Raw genomic sequence first — 21,476 nt, 5'->3', positions numbered from 1 at the left:
TCTCTACCTTAATTATTGAATAGGTGTGTTGGTTATGGACCTGAGGAAGACCTGACAAACATAACCGATGTGCAGTTTTTACAGTCCACCAGACCACAGATGCCGTTCTGGTGCCGTTTCCGCCGTGCTTTCATTACCGTGACCCATAGGTTACTGCTGTTGTGCTTAGGTAAGTTGTTAGGATCCCAGCTCCTGGACTGCCAGAGCCGACCCAGAGCTCACTCCCTGCTTCTGTAGCCGATGTTGGAAATGACATCCAGGAGTCTTCACTACGTTTCTGGTTTACTTTTGTGTGACTGTGACCAAATACCTGACAGGTAACTCTCAGCAAGAAAGGGTTATTTTAACTCCCAGTTGAGAGTTGCCAGTCCATCAGGAGAGCACAGGAAAGGGGGGCCGGAGGCAAGTGTCCCTCCTGAAGTCCTGCACCAGTGACTTATTTCCTGCAGCTAGGTCCCACTGTAGATGCCCATAGCTCTGTGCCAGTGCTGCCAGCTGACCGGGCTGCTGTATGAGGACACATCTTCATGTTTAAATGACAACAGCAACGTTGGGTTTATTTATGGCAACTGTGGATCCAAGGGCTTAGAACATAGTAGCCTAAGAAGAGAGAGAAAAGTTTGTCATGAAAATGTCATACAAGGAGCACGTATAGGAGTATGTGTGTGGAGACCTACTGTGGGAAGCAGAGTGGGAAAGTTCAACCTCACTCCCCACCCCCCACCCCCAGTCTTCTTTTTGTTTTTTGTAAGACAGGGATTCTCTGTGTAGCCCTGGCTGTCCTGGAACTTACTTTGGAAACTAGCCTGGTCTCAAACTTAGTTAGAGATACTCTGCCTCTGTCTCCTGGGTGCTGGGATTAAATGCATGGGACACCATGCCTGGCTGAGTTTGAGCTTTTAAATAAAGTAAACCCTTAAATTTTTGGTTTAAAATGTTATTTATGGGAAACAATTTTTTAAACTTAGGTTCTTGGATAATTTTATAATAGGAAATAAACTATTCTGTTTTCTTTTATTAGCACTCTAAACATAATTCAGTTTAATATTTAATATGTTTAATAAAGCTCACGTTTTGAGTAGTTGAGTGTGGAAAGGTGAAAAGTCTGAAGCAGTTACTTTTTATTTTTAGTAATAGGCATTTAAATACTTATCTGTTAATGTAATGGAAGAATTGTTTTAAAGAGGGGTGAAATTTTGGGAAAGTAGTAATAAGGCTTTCTAAATATCAATAAGGCTTTATTATACTGTTACATTCAGACCTTTGCAGGCCATTATTCCCTCAGGCTGGTGGAGAGGGTCGTTGTTAGTAGCTATCATGTCGCTGACTGACAATAAGCACAGCCTTAACCGAGCCCTGAATGTTGCAGGTGTAGTCCTGGTCTGTGCTGTCCTCCGTTATATGAGATACCGCTGGACGAAGGAGGAAGAAGAGACAAGGCAGATGTATGACATGGTGGTGAAGATCATAGGTAGGAAGTGTAAAATGCTAATCTGTCTCTAGCAGTCCTGTCCCACAGAGCTGCAGCATGGCCGTCAGCAGCTGACTACTTGTAAGGATGTTGTTCGTTCATTTTCAGATGTTTTACGAAGTCATAATGAAGCCTGTCAGGAAACTAAGGACTTACAGCCTTACATGCCTATTCCACATGTTCGAGATTCCCTAATACAGCCCCAGGACAGGTGTGTAAATCAATACGGTTTGAATCAGAAGGTAGCATCTGTGGGAGACTTGGATTTTATTGAGAATTTTAAAGTACTTCACCCCCTCCTTTCAGCGTTAGTTCTGGTCTCCTCCTGATCTCAGTGTGTAGTAAGACACCTGGTTTGTAGCTCATTCTCGTTCCTGCATATGTTTATTCCTGCTTGTCAGCCTTCCTTCCTCTTTATACCATAGGACAGGGAAAAGTTAAACTAAGAAACAGAAAAGGCTAGTTATGACTTCAGTAATATTTTAAGTACTTAGGTTGTTATTTCTGAAGCTTTTTAAATGAATGCTAAAATCTGACATTTTGAAAATGAAAAAAAAAATTCCTATTTCCATATTCTGAAAAGTATGATAGCTCCTCAGTCTGATAGCACATCTTCATCTCCATGAAGAGCAGCTGCTCACGGTAACCGTCCCTTCAGTTACTAACATTTCCAGGAGAGGAGAAGCCAAGATGAAAGTTGTTGTTTGGGGCTGGAGAGATGGCTCAGTGGTTAAGAGCACTGACTGCTCTTCCAGAGGTCCTGAGTTCAATTCCCAGCAACCACATGATGGCTCACAAGCATCTGTAATGGGATCTGATGCCCTCTTCTGGTGTGTCTGAAGACAGCTACAGTGTACTCATAAATAAAAATAAATAAATAAATCTTAAAAGATAATAAAAAAGATTAATTTAAAAAAAAAAAGAAAGTTGTTGTTTGGTTTGTGTGACAGGAAAAAGATGAAGAAAGTGTGGGAAAGAGCTGTTGACTTCCTTGCTGCTAATGAGTCTAGAGTGCGAACAGAGACTCGAAGAGTGGGTGGTGCAGACTTCGTAGTCTGGCGGTGGGTCCAGCCTTCTGCATCTTGTGACAAGACGTCAGTCATACCCTCTAAAGTATGGCAAGGTCAAGGTATGGAGTTTTAAGTTTTAAGCAAAACCGAAGATATATACATCATATATGATATATATGTAATTGAAACAGTGTATGCAAATTGTAATTGAAAATAGGTGAATGCAAAGGTTTCCTGCTCTACCCCGTAGAAGGAATAAATGTTAAAACCTAACTGTTTTGTCTACAGCAGTGGAGACTAGTGTTTCTTTGACTTTGCCTCTTGTCTAACAAAGATGCTTAGTGCTGTAACTCTGATTCTTGTCGTAGACTCCTGGGATCATTGTCATGTTGTCACAGGCGTCACAGGCATTGTTAATATATATTCAGGACACAGCAAGGATGTCTGTTTCTCTCTAAGACGCCTTTGCCTGAACCTCTTCCCTCCCAAGTGTCTCTTGTAGTGAGTGTCCTTACATGCTTTTCTTGATAGTGTGTGTAGCTTCGGAAGAGATGTAGTAAAATGCATACAGCACTCAGAAGACTTAGTCACGTAAATCTGCCTTCCCCTTCTTGTCACAGGGCTGTGTACAAAGCCATCTCCACCCAAAATGTCCTGTGACTCACCTTGCCCCACTGCTTTAATTTATTATCCCTTAGCACTCAGTCAGTTTCACTTCCTGGGGAATGTTACCTTACACTGATGAGATGTTACTAAAGAGTCTCCCTTTTTTCTTCTTGATTTATCACAACTCTAATCCCTGGAAGATAACTGTCAGTTGTCTGTTTCTCCCATTGAACTGTTGACTTTAGATATTAATGACTATCTTAATCCACCTTTACACAGGAACTGCCTCATTAAAGCATACAAATAATTTTTTAATGAACTCAATGATTGTCTTTCAACAAAATGGAACAATGGCAAGTAACATTTTTTTTTCTTGGTAGCATTTCATTTAGATAGAAGAAATTCACCACCAAATAGTTTGACGCCATGTTTAAAGATTCGGAATATGTTTGACCCAGTTATGTAAGTATTATGATCAGGCATGCGCATGATTTTTATTTGAAGTATTTCGGTGTAAAGTGCAGTGTGTGTGTGTGTGTGACTGTGTGTGTGTGTGTGAGTGTGTGTGTGTGTTGCTGTGTGTCTAATTTACAACTTTTTTAACTTATAATTTAAAAATGTTGTGCTTTTCCCCTTTTGTTAAATTCCAAGCAAAGATTTGATCTTTGACACACAAAAATAAGGACTTGTAAAATGTTTGTATATCTCTGTATTGAGTGTGACTCTTCTAACAGATAAATGCATGAATGTAGATTAATAACAACAATGCTCTCTATAAATGCAACATTCATTTTATATGTACTTGTTAACATTTTCACCTCAGTACACTATCTTAATCTTTTTTTTTTTTTTTTTTTTTTTTTTGGTTCTTTTTTTTTCGGAGCTGGGGACCGAACCCAGGGCCTTGCGCTTCCTAGGCAAGCGCTCTACCGCTGAGCTAAATCCCCAGCCCCCACTATCTTAATCTTGCAGAAATTTCTAGTTCCTGTAAAAACAAACAAAAAAACAGCAAAACCCTACAAAGAGTCACACCTTATTCTGTGTTCTATATGTACTTATTAATGGAATATTTGAGGAACTTTTCTGACCACATAATCACCACAGCACACATCCAGGGGATGGTAGTGTATGGTAGAATTCACTACCGTGTGTGTGTGTGTGTGTGTGTGTGTGTGTGTGTGTGTGTGTGTGTGTTTGCACGTGTTCGTGCATGTATGTGCGCACGCCCGTGTCCATGTCTCCATGGTGAACTTGAAGCGTCTCCCAGGCTGGGTTCAGCAAGCTCTAAGGATCTGATTGTCTCTGTTCCACATGCTGGTTATAGGCATAAGCCGCTGTGCCCAGCTTTAGAAAGTCCTAGAGATTGAGCTCAGGCCCTCGTGCTTGTAGAGCAAGTGCTCCTACCCACTGAACCATCTCCCTAATACATTTTAGTTAGTAGGTGTGAGAATTTTTAGAGTTGATATTCTAATAGTTACTGCTTAGCTGTTAATGATACAACAGATAAAAATCTTTTTTTTCAAGTTTTTTTAATTATATTTTTATTCTTTGAGAATTTCATATATACATGCAGTGTATTTTGATCATATTTCCCTCATATCCCTTCCCTAACTTCTCCCAGTTTTACTCCCACTCCCCACCTCCTCCTAACTATATAGCCATGGGTTTGGAGCTAACCACTGGAGTGTAGTAAAGCTATAAAGACCATGACTTTAAAAAAGGACTGACTCTTCTTGTTCCAGAAACACCAACTGTCAAACAGCTTTTCAGCTAGAGGTGGGGTGTTTGGTTTTTTTTCAAATCGTGACAGAGAAATAGCTGCTAATCCCATGCTGGTCATAGTCATTCGTGACTTTCCTGTGCCTCGACAGGTGATACCAGAATGAATTAGATGTTATTAACAGTAAAGAAAGCAGTATTCGGGGCTGGAGAGATGGCTCAGCCGTTAAAGGCTAGGCTCACAACCAGAAATATAAGAAAGCAGTATTGGTCTACTACTGCACTAGTATTAACACTAGTCTGGACAGAACCGGAACGTCCTGCAAGTATAGCAAGCTGTCTGGACTCTGCAGCGAGTGCAGTGTAGGAATGGCATGGTTGATTTTGTTTCTCTTAATTCCAGGGAAATAGGAGATCACTGGCATCTGGCAATTCAAGAAGCAATTTTAGAGAAGTGCAGCGATAACGACGGCATTGTTCATATCGCGGTAGACAGGAACTCCCGTGAGGTAACATCGGCAGTCCAATAGGAAGCATGCGGTTTTGGGCCTGTTGCTATTAACCTAAGACCACTCTGCCTGCCTCTGTTCTCTGCTTGTGTTGCAGGGCTGCGTGTATGTTAAGTGTCTGTCTCCGGGACATGCTGGGAAGGCTTTTAAAGCCCTGCACGGCTCCTGGTTCGATGGTAAGGGATTTGACTGTTGCAGAGATTTGGAAAGGATGATAGTTCTTTAGCTCATGCCTGATTTTAAATAAAATCACTTTAGGTTAACAATTTTTGAATAATAATTTAGATAATTTTGTGTTCATTTTTTATCACAGTTAATTTTCTACAAATACTAAACAGCACTTTACAGATCTGAAGTACTATTTTTATCTTACAACAGGAAAATTGGTAACAGTAAAATACTTACGACTAGATAGATACCACCACCGCTTCCCCCAGGCTCTTACGTGCAGCACTCCCTTGAAGCCATCAGACAAACACATGAACTCCATGTCTCACCTGCGCCTGCGAACTGGCCTAGCTAATTCTCAAGGAAGTTCCTGAAAAGATGTCTTCACTCCTAGGACTGTTAATTTAAATAGGAAAATTCCCATTTGGCTTCCTGTCTTCCTTTTAAAATGCTTTTTGTATGTAATATTTTTATTGCTGAAGACAGCTGTTTGAAAGTTCCGGAAATCTCACGGTTCCAAATGGATTCAGCAGTGAGGCAGCAACACTCAGTAGTAGAACAGTTGCTTTACTCCGTTTGGGAGCTCAGTTAAGCCAGCGCATTTGGGGTTGTGCATGAGGAACACTTGACTTTATAGTAAGCGATTCAGAGATGGTGGTCATCTTTTTGCAGAAGTGTTTGATAGCCATGTAAGTCTGGCAGAGCAGCCTTTGTGTTTTCCATAATTTGTGAACTAATGTGAGTGTTTGTACACAGTGAGCTACATAGTTCCTTATGGGCCACTGTGCTGAAACTGTTCATTCCCACTTCAACCTTAGGTTTCTATTGCTTGTGAAAGGTTCATTTGCTGCCGCTGGGATATGGGGAAGTTTATTTGGTTTTAATGGTTACATACATATGTAAGTGGATGTACATGTACTTAAATTGGCTTTTGTATATATGTATAAATGCCGATGGTAGCTGAAAGTCTTGTTTTGTGAGAATGTCTGCATTAGCAGTAAAATAAGCTTTCTATTTTATGCATAATCTATCTGTATATATATATATATATATGTGCGTAGATGTGTGTTTATGTACATATGTACATATCCACACAAATATATACATAATGGCTGTACAGTCATAGATGATCAAGCAGCCAAATACCTGGAAGTATTATTACATACATGTTTAAAATATCTTTTATAGATTTTATATAAAAATACCCAAGTATGGTTTTGTGTGAAAGTTCTGGCACCAGCTGTAATGAGTTCAAATTTATGTGAGCAATAAAGAAGCAATTGGCAGATACTGGAAAATATTTTGTGAAAAGCTGTATTTATTATACATACTGTGACTGTGACAGTACTTAAGGGATTATGTCATTTCCCCAGGCTGTTTTGGGCTTAAAGAAACGTTAGCTCCTGTTCCATGTGCAGTGTAAAGCAGCATGCATTGCTGCAGCAGAATGGACTGGACAAATGAGCCTTGGAATGCAGGGCCATGCAAGTCTGCAATGTAGAACGTGCACAAATGACCAGTGGTCTGTGCCTCAGCGTTTATTTCAGTAAAGCTACTTTATTACTGCTTATGATTTCAGATCAAAATAGTTACTGATCAAGGTTTACTTGTAACCTAAAACTTGGCTCTTTGAAAACTAAGCTGCCAGGTAGACAGATGCTTGTTGGTGCAGGTGAAGATGTGGGGCAGCTGGAATTCCACCAGTCTGAATTGTTATTTTGGTCCAGTTTCCTTTTTGTTGTATATGCGTTGGGTTTGCAGCATGAACTTGCACAGATAATGCACGTTTTCTGGTTAAGTAAACATGATGCACACCGTTCTATAACAGAAAACCCTTGTGCCTTACCTGTGTGCTTTTGTGGGCACCATGTTTATGAAGAATAAATGATTTGTTATCTGAAGAGAATAAATTTTAAATTCTCGATCTATGTCTCAGATGCTAACGTGTTAAAATATAAATATAAATATATATAATATATAAAGTAACCAATCTTCCTGTATTTTATGTGCACCATAGTGATTTATTTGAGCTTAGTGACCCAATCTTGTAACCTGTTGCAAGAGTGAATGTAAAATACAGTTGTGGCATTTAAACAGGTCACCTTTTGATGCAAATACATCCTTTTCTTGCTTCTAAGATATATTTCATGTAAACATTGTACATTTATTACTGTAATATATACATTACGCAGTTTATTTTACCTGCAACTCTTAAGCTGACCACGAGTCCTCCCTGTGAGGCAGATGGGAATGTGTATAGTAAGTAGGTATTTGAAAAGTTCTGCTTTGATGTAATTTGTTTCTTGTTCTGTTTAAAAAAGAAGGAAAACATTCTAATTAAAAATTTACTAGGTTTTTTTTTAAAACATGTGTCTTCGTTTTAAAGAAACATGTAAAGTATTGTGTGTCTATTTCTTTTTGCCAGTGAAACTAGGTATCTTTAAATCTCCTTTATCTAAGGATCTATGGTTGGATGTGTATTTAAGGAGGAGAATCATAAAGTTAATTTTTTGATGTTTATTGCTGTTTTGAGATGGAGATCCCACTGTGTAGCCTGGACTGGCCTCAGCCTTGTGGAATCCTCCTGCCTGCCTTACAGCCTTCCCAGTGCCGAGCTTACAGGGAGAGCCACCATGCCCAGGTGACAACTCATTGTGACCATGCATTTTCAGCATCTTCAACAGTTCGCTAGCATTTAGTAATTATACTTAGTAATGGGATTCATTATGGTATTTTATCGTATGTTCACCCTATTACCCTCATTGTCCTCTTCCTATTCTTGCTAATCGTGTCTTCTAACTCTGCTTCTCTTTATGAAAATGTCTTCATTTAACTTTCAGGTGTTTGGACCAGATGGTGACAAGAATGTAAATGAACTGGGTCACTAAGTCAGCTCAGATAGATAGTTTTGTCTTAAGAAGGAATTCTCAACAGAGCAAATAGTTATACACATCCTGACTTAAAGCCTTAACCCATTGTAAACCAATCTCAATCGATTTTTTTAAACTGCTAGACCATTAGTTTAGATTTTTTCTTTGATGTTTTAATCAAGTAAAAAGATTTGACTCATTAGTCATGTGGAAGACAGGGATACAGAGGTGAAAAACACATGGGCTAATCCTGAAGGAGTCCCATCTGCAGGAAGAGAATATAATATAGTAAGGTAAAGACACTGTGGATACAGCATTATAGTAATAATGTGAAAGGGAACCAGGCAGGGTTCTGAGATGCAGAGAAACTTGGATGCCAACCAGGTAAGGCGTGGGGTAAGACAGGCTAGCATCTGTTACTGTCAATGATAAAAGTCTTTGCCCTGCGCTTTCTCTGGAGAGAGCATCTGTCCTTGAGCTAGGCTCATGAGAGTTGGTATGTGGCAGCCATGTCATGGAGCTCATTGGCTTCATACTCACTGGCACATGCACTCTTGCTTGCACTCTGAGTGTCCAACCGTCATCTTGGGCTCCTTGGGTTTCCCTTATATTGTATTTGCAGTGTGAATAGGAAGTAGTTTCTAGGTGAGCAGAATTTAGAACCGCTGTGTGTAACATGTCTTTATGTGTGTAACATGTCATGAGATTCCCCTTGCAGTTTCACCCCCAGCCTTCAGGGCCACGAAAATCATAGGTCACATATATGGGTTCTTCACCCTTTTCTCCTAGACTAGCTCTCTGAGTCATGTCAGCAGAATGATGACAGCCATTCTCTTGGGAGAGATGCACATAAGCAGGTATTGAAGAGTTGGGGATAGTTAGGAACTAACTGGGACTTGTAATTTAAAGAAACCGGCTATCCTGGATGCTCATCTTTGGCCTTGAATCCCTGTGAAGGAAATTCCATGGGCGGCATGATAGATACATTTTGTTGATTAGAAACCAATAGAGCCTTTATATTCAGATTTGCTTTTTCTTCTCTTTGAATAGATATCAGGGAACTTCACAGGCTCCTAAACTTGGAAAAGAAAAGTAACAAGAAACAAACTAATGACCCCAACCCCAGTTAACTGTCTCTCACACACATGCATGCTCGGGCGCCCATACACTCAAACACATGCACACAGGTGCGTGCGTGCATGCTAGCTCGCTCTCCCTCCCTTCCTCCCTCCCTTCCTCCCTCCCTCCCTCCAGCCATTGTTCATGAGTCACTGAGTTTGAGGTAATTGTAGGAAATAGACAAGGCTCTATTCAGGCAATGTTCAGGCTGTTGGGATATTTGGTGTGACACAAAATTTGAACACCGACTTAGAGAGTTCAGATGAGCAATTTAATGATTTGTTAGAATAAAGGATTTGAAGGACGAGATGAAATGGAAAAGATTTAATGATTAGATAACAAGGAAGAAACTGGTGTTTGATTTTCTACTGTGGAAAAAACAGGCCAGCAGTATGTCATAAATGTAATACTTTGTTTCTTAGCAGAGATAGACTCTCAGTGATAAACTTTGTCCCCAGCCAGTGATAACTTATAATAGAAAACCAAAGTAGAAATAATACTCTATATTTTGAAGTCTGGGTCTATAGTTGAAATAGTGTTAAGTAAATTAAAATTAATTTGAATTTTCAGTGTTTCAACTGTACTAGCGAAGCTTAAGAACTCAGAATAACGACTGAAATGTGAATCTTTACCAAGATATACCTTTGTAGTACAATCCAGTGTCACCCGTGCTACCTGTGCTTCAGTTTGAACAAGCAGGATCAGCAAAGCAAGCGTCTTGTGTGACTCCAGCTTGACTAGTTTTTATCTCTGTGGGCACATTGGTTTTCCTTGTATCCTCACAGTATTCCTCCAGTGTTAAGATCGGTATACTTGGTGACCTCCTGCTGTGGGCCTTTATCTTTACATGACCTCCGTGTTCAGGTTTCAGCTTACGTTTCCACACACTTCTCATCTAGTCGGACTTGCAGTTGGATTAGATGCATGGTATTTAAAGTGACTATTGATTTGGTTAGATGTGCCTTTTGTGTTTCTTTTTCTAAAATTTGCCTCCATTCTTTGCTCTCTCTCATATATATATATATATATATATATATATATATATATATATATATGAAAATACATCTGTGCATGTGTATGTGTGTGTGAGAGAGAGAGGGAGGGAGGGGGGAGCGCCAGCACACACCCCATTGGTTTTTTTTTTTTTTTTTCTTTTTTTTTTTGGGGCTGGGGACTGAACCCAGGGCCTTGCGCTTGCTAGGCAAGTGCTCTACCACTGAGCCACATCCCCAACCCCACCCCATTGGTTTTTATCAGGTACATTTTGATTGTATTTTAGCTCCTTTCTGACCTTTTTGGTTTTGTTTGTTTCACTAAAGTTTATAATATACATCACAAATTTATCACAGTCTACTTATAATTCAAATTTTACTGCTTCATATCTAGAACCTGTAGAATACTGTCCTTTCGTCTTTCCCCTCCCTGTCTTCCTGTTTTGTGCATGTGATGTGATGTGACACACTGTCAGGTATTTCTCTTTGCAGTTGCCTCTCTTACCTTGTCCTTAAAATCTATATCAGAATATCTTTAATAAACCCCAACTCTGACTAAAAATAGAGAAATAAACTAATGAATTAGTTAAGTCACAGGATAAAAAAATTAATGTTCAAAAAATGGTGGTAATTTTATGTACTAGAGCTGTTTGAAAAAGAAATCAAGATGGCAGTTTAATCCATGGTAACTAACAAAAGTAAAATACTTAGGAATACATTATAAGGGAACTGAAAAATATGTAATTGAGAATTTTTAAAAAACACTGGTAAAAGAAACTTAAAAACTTGCACAGTAAGTAAAAATGATGGGAGAATAAATACTGCTAACATATCCATCCACACTAGCCAGAGTTATTTAGAGTCAGCACAGCCTTTGTTTGTTCCTTTGGGTTTTGTTTTGTTTTTTGAAGCTCAAGATAACCTTGAACTTAAGCCCTCTTCCCTCCTTTCCCAGCACTGGGATCACAGGTGTGCACCACTGTGTCTGTCTCAGTAGTTTTTTTGTCCATATTTAAATGACAGTTTTACTTGAATGGCTGAGACAATCTGAAGGAAACAGACTGAAACAGGAGCCACCTGGTGTGAGAACCCTGTAAAAGCACAGTAGTCAGCAGCGTGTGCTAGGAGAAAGCTGCAGAATAAACAGGGAGCGTGCATGCTCGGAACATTAATCTGATTTGTTTCTATGCACTCTAGGGTAAACAAATATTCTGTAGCCCAGAAATGCACTGTGTAATCGAGAATAGCCCCAGACTGACAGTCCTTTGGTCTCAGCCTCCTGAATGCCCGGATGTAAAGGTGCATAACACCCTCGGCTCAAACCTTAAATTTTGTGTAAGGAGTTAATACCCAAAATATAAAAGGAACTCACATAAAAGCTAACAAACACAAATCCTGATGAAGAACCGAGGTAAAAATAGCAACAGATACTTCTCAAATGGCCAACCATTATGTTGAAAAGAATAGCCATCAGGGACATGCAAACTAAAGTCAGTAACATTGGCTGAGCCTGTTGAAAGGAACAAGTACTGCCAAGGGTGCAGAGAGATGGAACCCTGCACACTTGATGGGCATGGTCATCGTCCTTACCATTGTGGAGAACAATAGGAGGAGGAGCAGTGCCCTGTAATCCGCAGATACGCCATTACTGAGCATGTGTCTGTGCTGTCTTCCTGCAACCCTAACAGGATACCTAATGCACTTCGTTCGCATAGGTTTGCTTTAATTCATGACCCTAGAGGTTCAGGTCCAAGATGGAGTGGTCTCAAACATGAACCTTTGGCAAGAATGGTGCATGATGGTGGGGTTCACTACACGTCAAGCTGCTGGAAGTAGGAGCCAGAAACAATATTAAGAACTAGAAGAGAGAAAGCCAGTGTCCTGCCATCATCTTAACCCCGGTGAAAGGTCCTCTTAGTCGGCTCCACCCACCAAAGGTTGGAGTCCTTCTTGTACTTGTGTCTCATCGACAATGATGTCAGCAGCATGTGTGTGTGTGTGTGTGTGTGTGTGTGTGTGTGTGTGTGTGTGTGTGTTTATGTTTTCTAATTAGAGTTTGTCAGTTTTTTGTTTTTGTTTTTTTTACCAGGACTCTTATTTTGGATGTTATCAGATGTTTCCCTTTGTCAAGCTGATGTGACTTTTGTTTTTTAATCCATTGAAAATGAAGAGTACGGATTGTAGTCTTTTTGTTAAGTTGCTGGATTTGGTCTGAGAGTATTAGTTGAGGACTCCAGCATCTGCATTCATAACAGACTGTAGTTGTCTTTTGAAGTCTCATCTGGTTCTGGAACTGGGATAAGACCGTCACAGAATGAGTTAAATAAATCCTCTTTCCATCTTTTTGGACTAGCTGTGAAGTTTGGTAGGGCTTACCACCACGGACATCAGGATCAGAGAATTTGTGGGTTTATTATTATTACTAAATCGTTTTCTTATTTGTTCAGTTAGCTCAGATGTTTCTTCTTAGTCAGATTCAGTAAGTTGTCTCCTACTAGGATTTCCCATTCCCTCCACATCCAGTTGATGTATGTGGAGTGTCCACACGTTCCCTTATTGCTCCACTTCTGTAACGGCCCCTAACATCATTTTCATAATTTGAGTCTTCAGTTTCTTCCCCTTGCCAGTCTAGTTTGTTGAGCCTCCCAAAAGCCCGTTTTTTGTTATATTTTATGTTTCTGTAGGGTTTGTTGTTACTGTGTTCTCATGTCTTCAGGTATATGCTTTGATTATTGATCTGAAGTCTTACTATTTTAACAAATGTTTAAGGCTATGCGTTTCTTTCCAAACCTTGTTTTAGCTGCCTTCTGTGAGCTTTGGACACTGTAGCTCCCTTGTCATTCATCTCAGAGCATTTCAACTTCCCTCTCTCCCATTGCTTGCTTAGAGGTGAGTTCTCCAGATTTCATTATCAGTTTTAACTGACTTTAGCCACGTGCTTTAAAGGACATATTTTGTGTTACTTCAACCTTTTGAAATGTACTGAGGGTTCTTTGTGACATAACATACGGGCAGTCCCCGTACACACAGGAAGATTGTGCTGCTGGCGAAGCCTCCGGGTCACCAGACAGCTACAGATGCCTTTGGCTGCTCTGGCTCCTGACCAACCGTGTCACTGATGGGCCCTTTGCATCTCCTCTCTAACCTCAGGATGTCCTTTATTAGATTAGCAACTTGTGTAAAAAGTCATTATTTTATGTTTAATGTAGTTTTGGGAGAGATTTATTCATGCTGTTTTATGTTGTTATGTCCCTGGAAATAAATTGTTAAACTGTTTCTCATGGTCCCCATAGTCAAGATACATTCTCTGCCTTTAAGGAAATAGTATTGTGTTCTCAGTGTTAGTGCCCACATGTTCATCAGGGGTGGTAATAGTTTAAATGGCGATTTGGTAGACAGATCTGCATCCTGGGGAAAGATAGATCCAACAAGAAATGTAGAGCGATGTGTGGGAAGCTTTTCTGAGGGTTCTCAAGGAAAACAGAGATTTTCCTTGATAGAGTGAATATGACAAGTGAACTAATTCTTCCTTTACAAGGGTCAATACTTCTAGGAACGCCCCCAGGGACACGGACTAGTGTCTAGGGATTTTAAATATAAATCAAGAATATCAACTGGAAGAAAGAAGGAGAAACGTAGTATTTTTAACTTAAAATATGATTAATAATAGTAGATTGCCTCTACGAGATAGTAGAGCTATTTAAATACGTTAAACCGTTAATGAAAACATACAGCAGATAAAGGGAAAGGATAAATGCCTTCATTGGAGCTGATCCTCATTTTAGCTTTACTGACACACGAAGTATGTCAGTAAATCCACTCTAACCAGAGACCAGATTTTCCTAATGTAGTCATTAAAGCTGTACTTAAAGTGCTTTACTCAAATTACCAAGGCTGCACACAGACACAGACACCGACACACACACACACACTATTATGTTAGATTGTAATTATGTTAACTTCCAGAATCCTCTCTATTTTTTTTTCTAACAGAAGCAATTATAAACATATGTTTGTGATCTCCAAGTATTTGATTCCTTCTCCAAAATCAGTGTCATTTTTGAAGAATTATCCCAGACGGTATCTGGTCTTGTACGAGGCTGTCTCTAGGCGTGCCTGTCATGGTCTCCAGCACCACCCTTGTCCTTGTGAGCTCCTCTTTCCTGACTGGACTAACCCAGCCATAGTCTCTGGCCATGCTTGTGATTGGAGAAGGTTTTATTGATTTCCTGAGATCTTAACCATCTTGAGAGGCTTGGAAGTCCTTTTTATAGAGTGTCTTCACTGCATTATATTGTTAAGTGACAATTTGCAAGAGACTGGAAAGCACATTTTACCAATGGGCACTATGAAATAGAGAATATCTGCTGACTTGCTGAAAAACAGCTTTGTGTATAATGTATTAATAATCAACTAGCTGAGATAGTATAGCTGATAAATATTTACATCTTAAGGACATTCTGGTATAGAAGAATTCAATATATGCTGCTGTCTTACAAAACCAGTGAGAAAGGTGGTTTTTATTTCATTTGAAGTTTTTATTTCAAAAAATCAAAAACAAGGCTTTGATGTTGGAGCTGTGGTATTATTGTTTCCGGGCCCATGTCTCCTGAAAGTGTCTGTTTAGAGATGGCTTAGACCCTAGAGTTTGTTGTAACATAGATGATGTTAGTAACACGATGCCTCTAAGGTGTGTGAGTTATCAGTAGCAATGGGAGGGAGCCAGAGACACAGCTCTACACTGCTGCCTGCCACCGCCTAATGAGGCCTCAGACTTCTATTCAGTGAAGCCAACGTTCTTGACCGTGAGGGAAAGAAGAATTTCAGAATATGCGCCGTATAGAGAATTGTAGTGTATTGAAATGTTTTAAAAATTTAAGCATAGGCATTAGTAGGTTCTCAGAGTGGATACACCTAAGTCCCACGGTGTGTCTTAACAGTAGCTTATCTATAATTTAAAAAATGTATGTAAGCAAGTATATCGCTGTGAGTATATGCCAAATGCGTGCAGCTTTCAAGACAGCCAGAAGAGGGTGTAGCATCCCTAGGAGCTGGAGTTGCAGGTCATTGTGAACTGCCTGGTTAATTTTACATGTAGGAGTGTTTTGCTTACATGTATGTCTGTGCACCAGGCACATGCCTTGTTCCTGAATTGTCCAGGAGAGGGCATCAGATCTCCCTGAAACTGTTCTTAGAAGGTTATGGGCTACCATGCAGGTGTTATAAGGTGCCATAAGGAGCAGTGTGTGCTATTAACCACTAAACAATCTCTCTAGTCCCTGAAGTGTGATTTTTTTTTTTTTAAAAACTGGTTTGATATCACAACCAGTAAGAAGGGTTTTAGGTTTACGGAGTTAAGTCGTGGAACCATTGCTATCAATCAGTGTTGATCATTTGTTCTAATCAATGCATTTCAGAAGTAGAGAATTATTTCTACTCTCTGTTGTCATCTCAGGATCCCCTGTATTCTAGTTTAGCTCTATGGGGCTTACTAAAACTTTGAATGCTCTGAATTTTTTCTAAAGCTTCTTTTAAAAAAAAAAAAAGACATTTTCATCACTGTCTTAGTGTTTTCTATGGAGTCATTTGAGAAGACTCAAACAGCAGCAAGTGCCCTTAACCACTGATCCATCTCTCCAGCAGTCGGGGGATTTTAAGAGGTTATCAAATGATTGGAAGATCGTGGAAATGTTTTGAAGAGTATTTAAGAAGTAGAAAAATCATGTCATATGTCATACTTAACGTTGTATTCACATTGTCTCAAAAACATGTCCTGTAGGACACAATCAGTTGGAAGTGGTTCCATTATTTTCTCTGATACTTAGAAAAGAAGATCAGAATGATACCCAGGGTGTGAAATCTCAGAGAAGACACTGCTTGACAAAGCTAGGGCAGGCTTTGTCAGAGTAAATGAGTGCTAGATCTTTGTCTAGGAGGGGAGAACAAGGAGCTGGCCCTCACTGGGTTATGTTCCAGTTCCCACTACCAGTGTTCTACAGAGGCCTCCAGGCAAGGGAGTTTGCGTCACATGAAGCTGGTTGTTCTCAGGAAGAAGAAAGCGTCAGGATGCTGGCCAACGTAGCCTTCACATAGGCACCAGCAGTTTATTTTTTGTTACTGACAACACTGTTGACTTCCCTGTGTAATTCTCTATCACAGTTGTTAAAAAGTGAGAAGCTGTCAAGAATGAATGGCATATTCGTATAACACTGGGCAGGAAATATTTCAAAATTAGCTGTGGAAAGCAGTCTGTTGAGTTACATGTTTATTTACAAACCTTCATGTGCGTTCATATGTTCATTGCTGTAATTGCCTCCCCCCTTTGTTCCAATTGGTCTCAGTTTATTTTGAATCCCTGCCAATCTTTGGTAATGAAGCGCAGACATCTAGAGTTTAATCATCTCAGCACACTGGGAAAGGGCTCCGTTTATTTTGGCATTAGCTGTTAGTGTTAGCAGGTATATGAAAAGTCTTCCAACACTCCCCAGATCCCTGTTTGGAAAGAGGGGAGACAATGGAGGGCGTGGCCTGTGGAGTTGAAAGAGTGTTTCTACTTCAGCTCTGACCCAAACCGATCTGTGGCTTCATCTGTGACTTTAGGCAAGTTAAACAGTGTTAGTTGTTTGTACTGTTGACAAGACAATAAAAGAGCTTTGAAAATCACCCACTGCAGAGTAATCCTGTTACTGTTTCAAAGCTGAGGCTCCTTGGTAATAGGAGTTATTTTAAATTTTTTTCATTGTAGTCCTTCATATTGTTCACACAGGAGAGAAGCTTTCAAATGTATCAGCTCGTCAGTGCCTCATTTTGAAATGAAACTTCAGTTGCAGAGAAGAAGAAAGGGGTATTTCCTGACTAGGAAGCAGTAGTTAGAAAGGGAACAGTTGCAAGGCAGGCTGACCCAACGGAAACACAGGTGTTAGAAGCAAAGCACACTGGTCAGTGAATGAATTCAGAAATGTGCCGTCTACAGGTCAGCCCAGGAGCCAAGGGTGGTTCACATTACTAATTCATCAAATTACATACATAGCACAAATTACATGTCACATCCAAGTCACGTTAATTCGTGAGCACAACAGGGTCAGTTTGCTTTGATACTAATTCATCAAGTTTGACAAAGCAATAACATGACTGGTCCCCATGTATCTGGTGACAGTCACCATACATGCATTCTTTCCCCAAAAGTGAAGCACACTAGAATTCTTATTAATGGAGGGAGTCTACTGGAAGACACAAACATTATTGCAAAAGACCTTGTGGTATTCTATTTTAGTCCTAAGGGGCTTACTAAAAATTCGAATGCTCTGAATTTTTTTTCCAAAGCTTAAAAAGAAAAAAGAAGACGTTTTCATCACCTTCTTGGCACTGTCTTGGTTTGTTTTCTATAGCTGTGATAAAACAAAAATGACCAAAAGCAACTTGGGAAGGAAAGGGTTTGTCTTCATCATTTAGCTCAGGGTTGTAGCCCATCAGGAAGGAAAGTCAGGACAGGAACATTGAAGCTTAGACCATGGAGGGTTGTTGTTTACTGGCGTGAAATAAGTGGTCTCTTTCTCCTCAGTCATTAATTAAGAAAATGACCCCATGGGCTCTCCCAGAATCAATCAGGTGAAGGCATTTTCTCAGTCGAGGTCCCTCTCCACAGATACCTTTTAACCTGTGTCCAGAAAAAAACAACAACAAACAAACAAAAAACACCTGGAAAGCCATCGTCATGGTTTTTTTTGTTTTTTTTTTTTTTGATTAATGTATTCTCTTTTACAGGACCCTTTAAAATTTTTTAAAATATTTTTATTTATGTCTATCCCCTCCCGGTCCTCTGGGAGAACATCAAGGCTCCTGATCCACCTCTGTTACTTGTAGATTATTTTATTTAGCTTTGGAACACTATACTTTTCTATTGTTTCTTCATTTTACTGTTTTCTCTAAAATATCTAAAACCTCAAAAAAAAGGTACAACAATCAAAATTTAAATTCCCTCCCCAGTATAACAACATCTCGATCAGAAGCCAAGTACAGCGGTTTTCAAGAATTACGGGCAGTGAACTAGGGCAGCATCAGTATTTAGAAGGGATCTGGCCCCACAATAGTGGACCTCCGGTTGTGCATGCTGGTGGGAAACATAACATCTTGAAGGTGGGTGTGTAGTCGGTTCTGTGTTATTGGCAAGTTGTTACGAACACAGTGCTGGCATAATCTTTTCATCAAGCAGTCTTAAGTTCATTTCACAGGATGCGTACCTTGTGACTTGGTGGCTAAGTTGTGTGCTGTTGGCTCCCAGGAGACAACAAAGAGTAATGGCCGTGAGAGACCCCGGCAGTAACTAGGCAGGGACGACGGCCTGTAACCTGGTAATGAATAAGTCCATTTGCTTTTTCTGCTCTTCCTTAGTTACACGAAATGTCCAAAACTTCTTTTCTTGGTTTTCCCTAATGTTAGTTCAATATATACTTGTCATTAGATCAAGCCTTCTCACTTGTAGATATTCATGGGAGAAATACTGCATAAATAATTAACATGTTTACAGACATTTGTGTATTTTTATTATATTCAGGATAACATAGGTTCTGGAATGCTCTTATTAAAGTTGCATGTTTGGTATGTTTGTGTGTGTTTCTGCTACATGGGTGTGGGCGCTCATGCAGGCCAAAAGAGGGCGTGGGGTGGGAGCCACAGGTGTTCGGAAGCCGCCTGATTGGGTGCTAGAAAAAGCAGTGAGTGCTCTGAACTGCTAAACCCTCCCAGGTCCCAGCTCTTCATACAGTAAATACGCACCACACTCTGAGATCAGATTCATAAGTTCCTGACTACGTGGAATAGTAAAAGTGTATTCTGATAAATTTGATATCCTAGTTATCTAAGATTTGACACAACCTTAAAGAAAATGACTACCTTCTGAAGACTCTGGTAATCCTAGCATTGAGTGCATGTAGAGCTCAGTGTACTAACAGTCTGCTGCAGAGCCCAGCTCATGGCGTTCATCACTAACAACTGAGATGGGAGTTTCCGTTTTGACTTCACTATTTGGATTCTAAGTGAGTTGTGTGTCTTAGAAAGGCTAGGAAAGTTGAGTCTTAGATTTTGATGTGTTTTTCTTTATTAATCCTTCCCAGCTCTGTTGTGAGCATTATATCGAAAGGAGAGAGCAGTGCCGGAGAGATGGCTCAACGATTAAGAGCGTTGACTGCTCTTCCAGAGGTCCTGAGTTCAAATCCCAGCAACAACATGGTGGCTCACAACCATCTGTAATGGGATCTGATGCCCTCTTCTGGTGTGTCTGAAGACAGCTATAGTGTACTCATATACGTTAAATAAATCTTTAAAAAAAAAAAAAGAAAAGACAAACAGAAATCTGAAACCAATGCATTAAAAAAAGAAAGAAAGAAAAAGAAAGGAGAGAGCAAAGCTTACCCCTCCCCAAATTCTCAATTGGAAATAAGACATTGAAAATCAACCCTCAGAGCTGGATGTAATGATGAATGCCTAGACATTGAAAATCAATCCTTATAGCTGGATGTAATGATGAACCCCTGTAATGGCAGCAACTACTGCTGTAAATCTAAGCCAGAGTTTTAGGAGAATTCTTTGTGGACTGTTCCTTGTCTGTCGTCTGGGGTAATTGCTGGGAACTGAGTCACTTTGTCTGTTAAAGAGCCCAGAATATTAATGTGCCCAGATAGTTCTGCCTTTCAGACAGTATCAGGATCTGACTGAGAGACATCAACTTAGAGTTAACCAGATCATCCCCAAACAGTTTGTTCTGTGAATGCTGATGCAGGAGGAGGGGCAAGGTTGAAATAGATGCTCTACTTCCCACAGTACAAGAGCAGGACATAAAATGGTGCTCTGTAGAGGGAATGGTCAAGGCCAAGTTGGACGTTGTTCAGAGATTGTTGTTTCATTGTATTGATGGCATCCATACCTGATAGATAGTTTTTCCTTTTTATTAACATGAAGTAACATGAAATTAGCTGGGCATACCTTACTCATGTGACAGACATTTTCTTTCTTCCTTCCTTTCTTCCTTTCTTTTCCCTTTCTCTTTCTTTCTTTCTCTCTTTTTCTTTCTCTCTTTGTTATTTTGGTGTTTTCCCTCAAGCTAGAGCATTACAGAAGCCTCTCTAAGGGTTCTTTCTCCTGAGCGTCTTGGGATGCGTTAGAGCTTTGGTTCTGACACAGGTTCCCATCACTGTGAAACAATTACACGTGTTCTTGAGACGCCTCACTGGGAGTAGATCGTATTTCCAGTTGTTTTCACTGTGCCTTCCTGTCTGTATGAAGGTAAGTGGTCAATGGCTTTCTTCTGCTGTTTTCTCTGTGAGTTTTGAGCCTGTATAATCACGCCAACCCCACTTGAAATGCCAGCACACTTTTAAACACATCGATTGTACTTTGAGGAGTTGCAAAATGGGGAAGGCTTTAGGTTGGTTTCCAAGTTTCTCTGTTGCTAATGCGTCATTCAGCATCCAAGTCCTGGCAAGTCTTGCACCTTATTTCAGAGTGGAATTATAAAGCAGGAGAGGTAGGAATTCGGGTTCTACACCTGAAGTTTGGGTTTCCCTGTGCCACTTAAGATTTTCATGGTCCCTAGCTTTTAAATAGAGTCAGCCTTCTGAAGGTCCCTGCTATTGTCGGCTCTACCCGCATGTTCACGTTGCCACATGGAATGGATTCCCTCGGATTTCAGTGATGGCTCCTCCCCTCCCCCTCGATCTCCCCCTCCTTCCCCTCCCCCCTTCCTCCTCCTCCTCTTCCTTCACCACCACCACCACCACCACCACCACCACTGAAAAGGCCTCATAGTCTGGACCTTTTGCATATACCATACAGTATGTAGTAGGAGGCTGAGGCTGCTCACTCTGGGGTCAGGAAGAGAGAGCCTCCTGTCATTGGCTCACATTGTGTACCTTCCTGTGTGTAAGTGAAGGGTGATGGAGAAGACTATAGGTCTTCAGATCCTTGTTTCCCAGTCGGTGTCTCTAGTGCAAATTGGGTCAGTCATTCCCTTGCTA

General features: G+C 40.3%; 1 protein-coding gene across 2 annotated transcripts in view; it reads left to right on the top strand.

The window, feature by feature from the left end:
* Positions 1-21,476, top strand: part of Lemd3 (LEM domain containing 3) — an 88,930-nt gene that overhangs the window by 48,084 nt on the left and 19,370 nt on the right. Inside the window, exons 6-13 of one of the 2 annotated variants that reach the window (NM_001191000.1) lie at positions 24-169; positions 1,370-1,471; positions 1,580-1,682; positions 2,422-2,600; positions 3,468-3,549; positions 5,210-5,315; positions 5,413-5,491; positions 5,694-6,232. In NM_001191000.1, coding sequence (NP_001177929.1) covers positions 24-169; positions 1,370-1,471; positions 1,580-1,682; positions 2,422-2,600; positions 3,468-3,549; positions 5,210-5,315; positions 5,413-5,491; positions 5,694-5,857 — 961 coding nt within the window. In that variant the 3' untranslated portion in view covers positions 5,858-6,232. Of the gene's footprint in view, positions 1-23; positions 170-1,369; positions 1,472-1,579; positions 1,683-2,421; positions 2,601-3,467; positions 3,550-5,209; positions 5,316-5,412; positions 5,492-5,693; positions 6,233-21,476 lie in introns of those variants that run through there. The other variant, XR_005486725.2, reaches the window with a different exon arrangement.

The sequence above is a fragment of the Rattus norvegicus genome, chromosome 7 (genome assembly GCF_036323735.1).
Source record: "Rattus norvegicus strain BN/NHsdMcwi chromosome 7, GRCr8, whole genome shotgun sequence".
NCBI classification, from domain to species: domain Eukaryota; kingdom Metazoa; phylum Chordata; class Mammalia; order Rodentia; family Muridae; genus Rattus; species Rattus norvegicus.
Note: the sequence above shows the minus strand (reverse complement) of the source record. Positions and strands in the feature narration are given on the sequence as shown.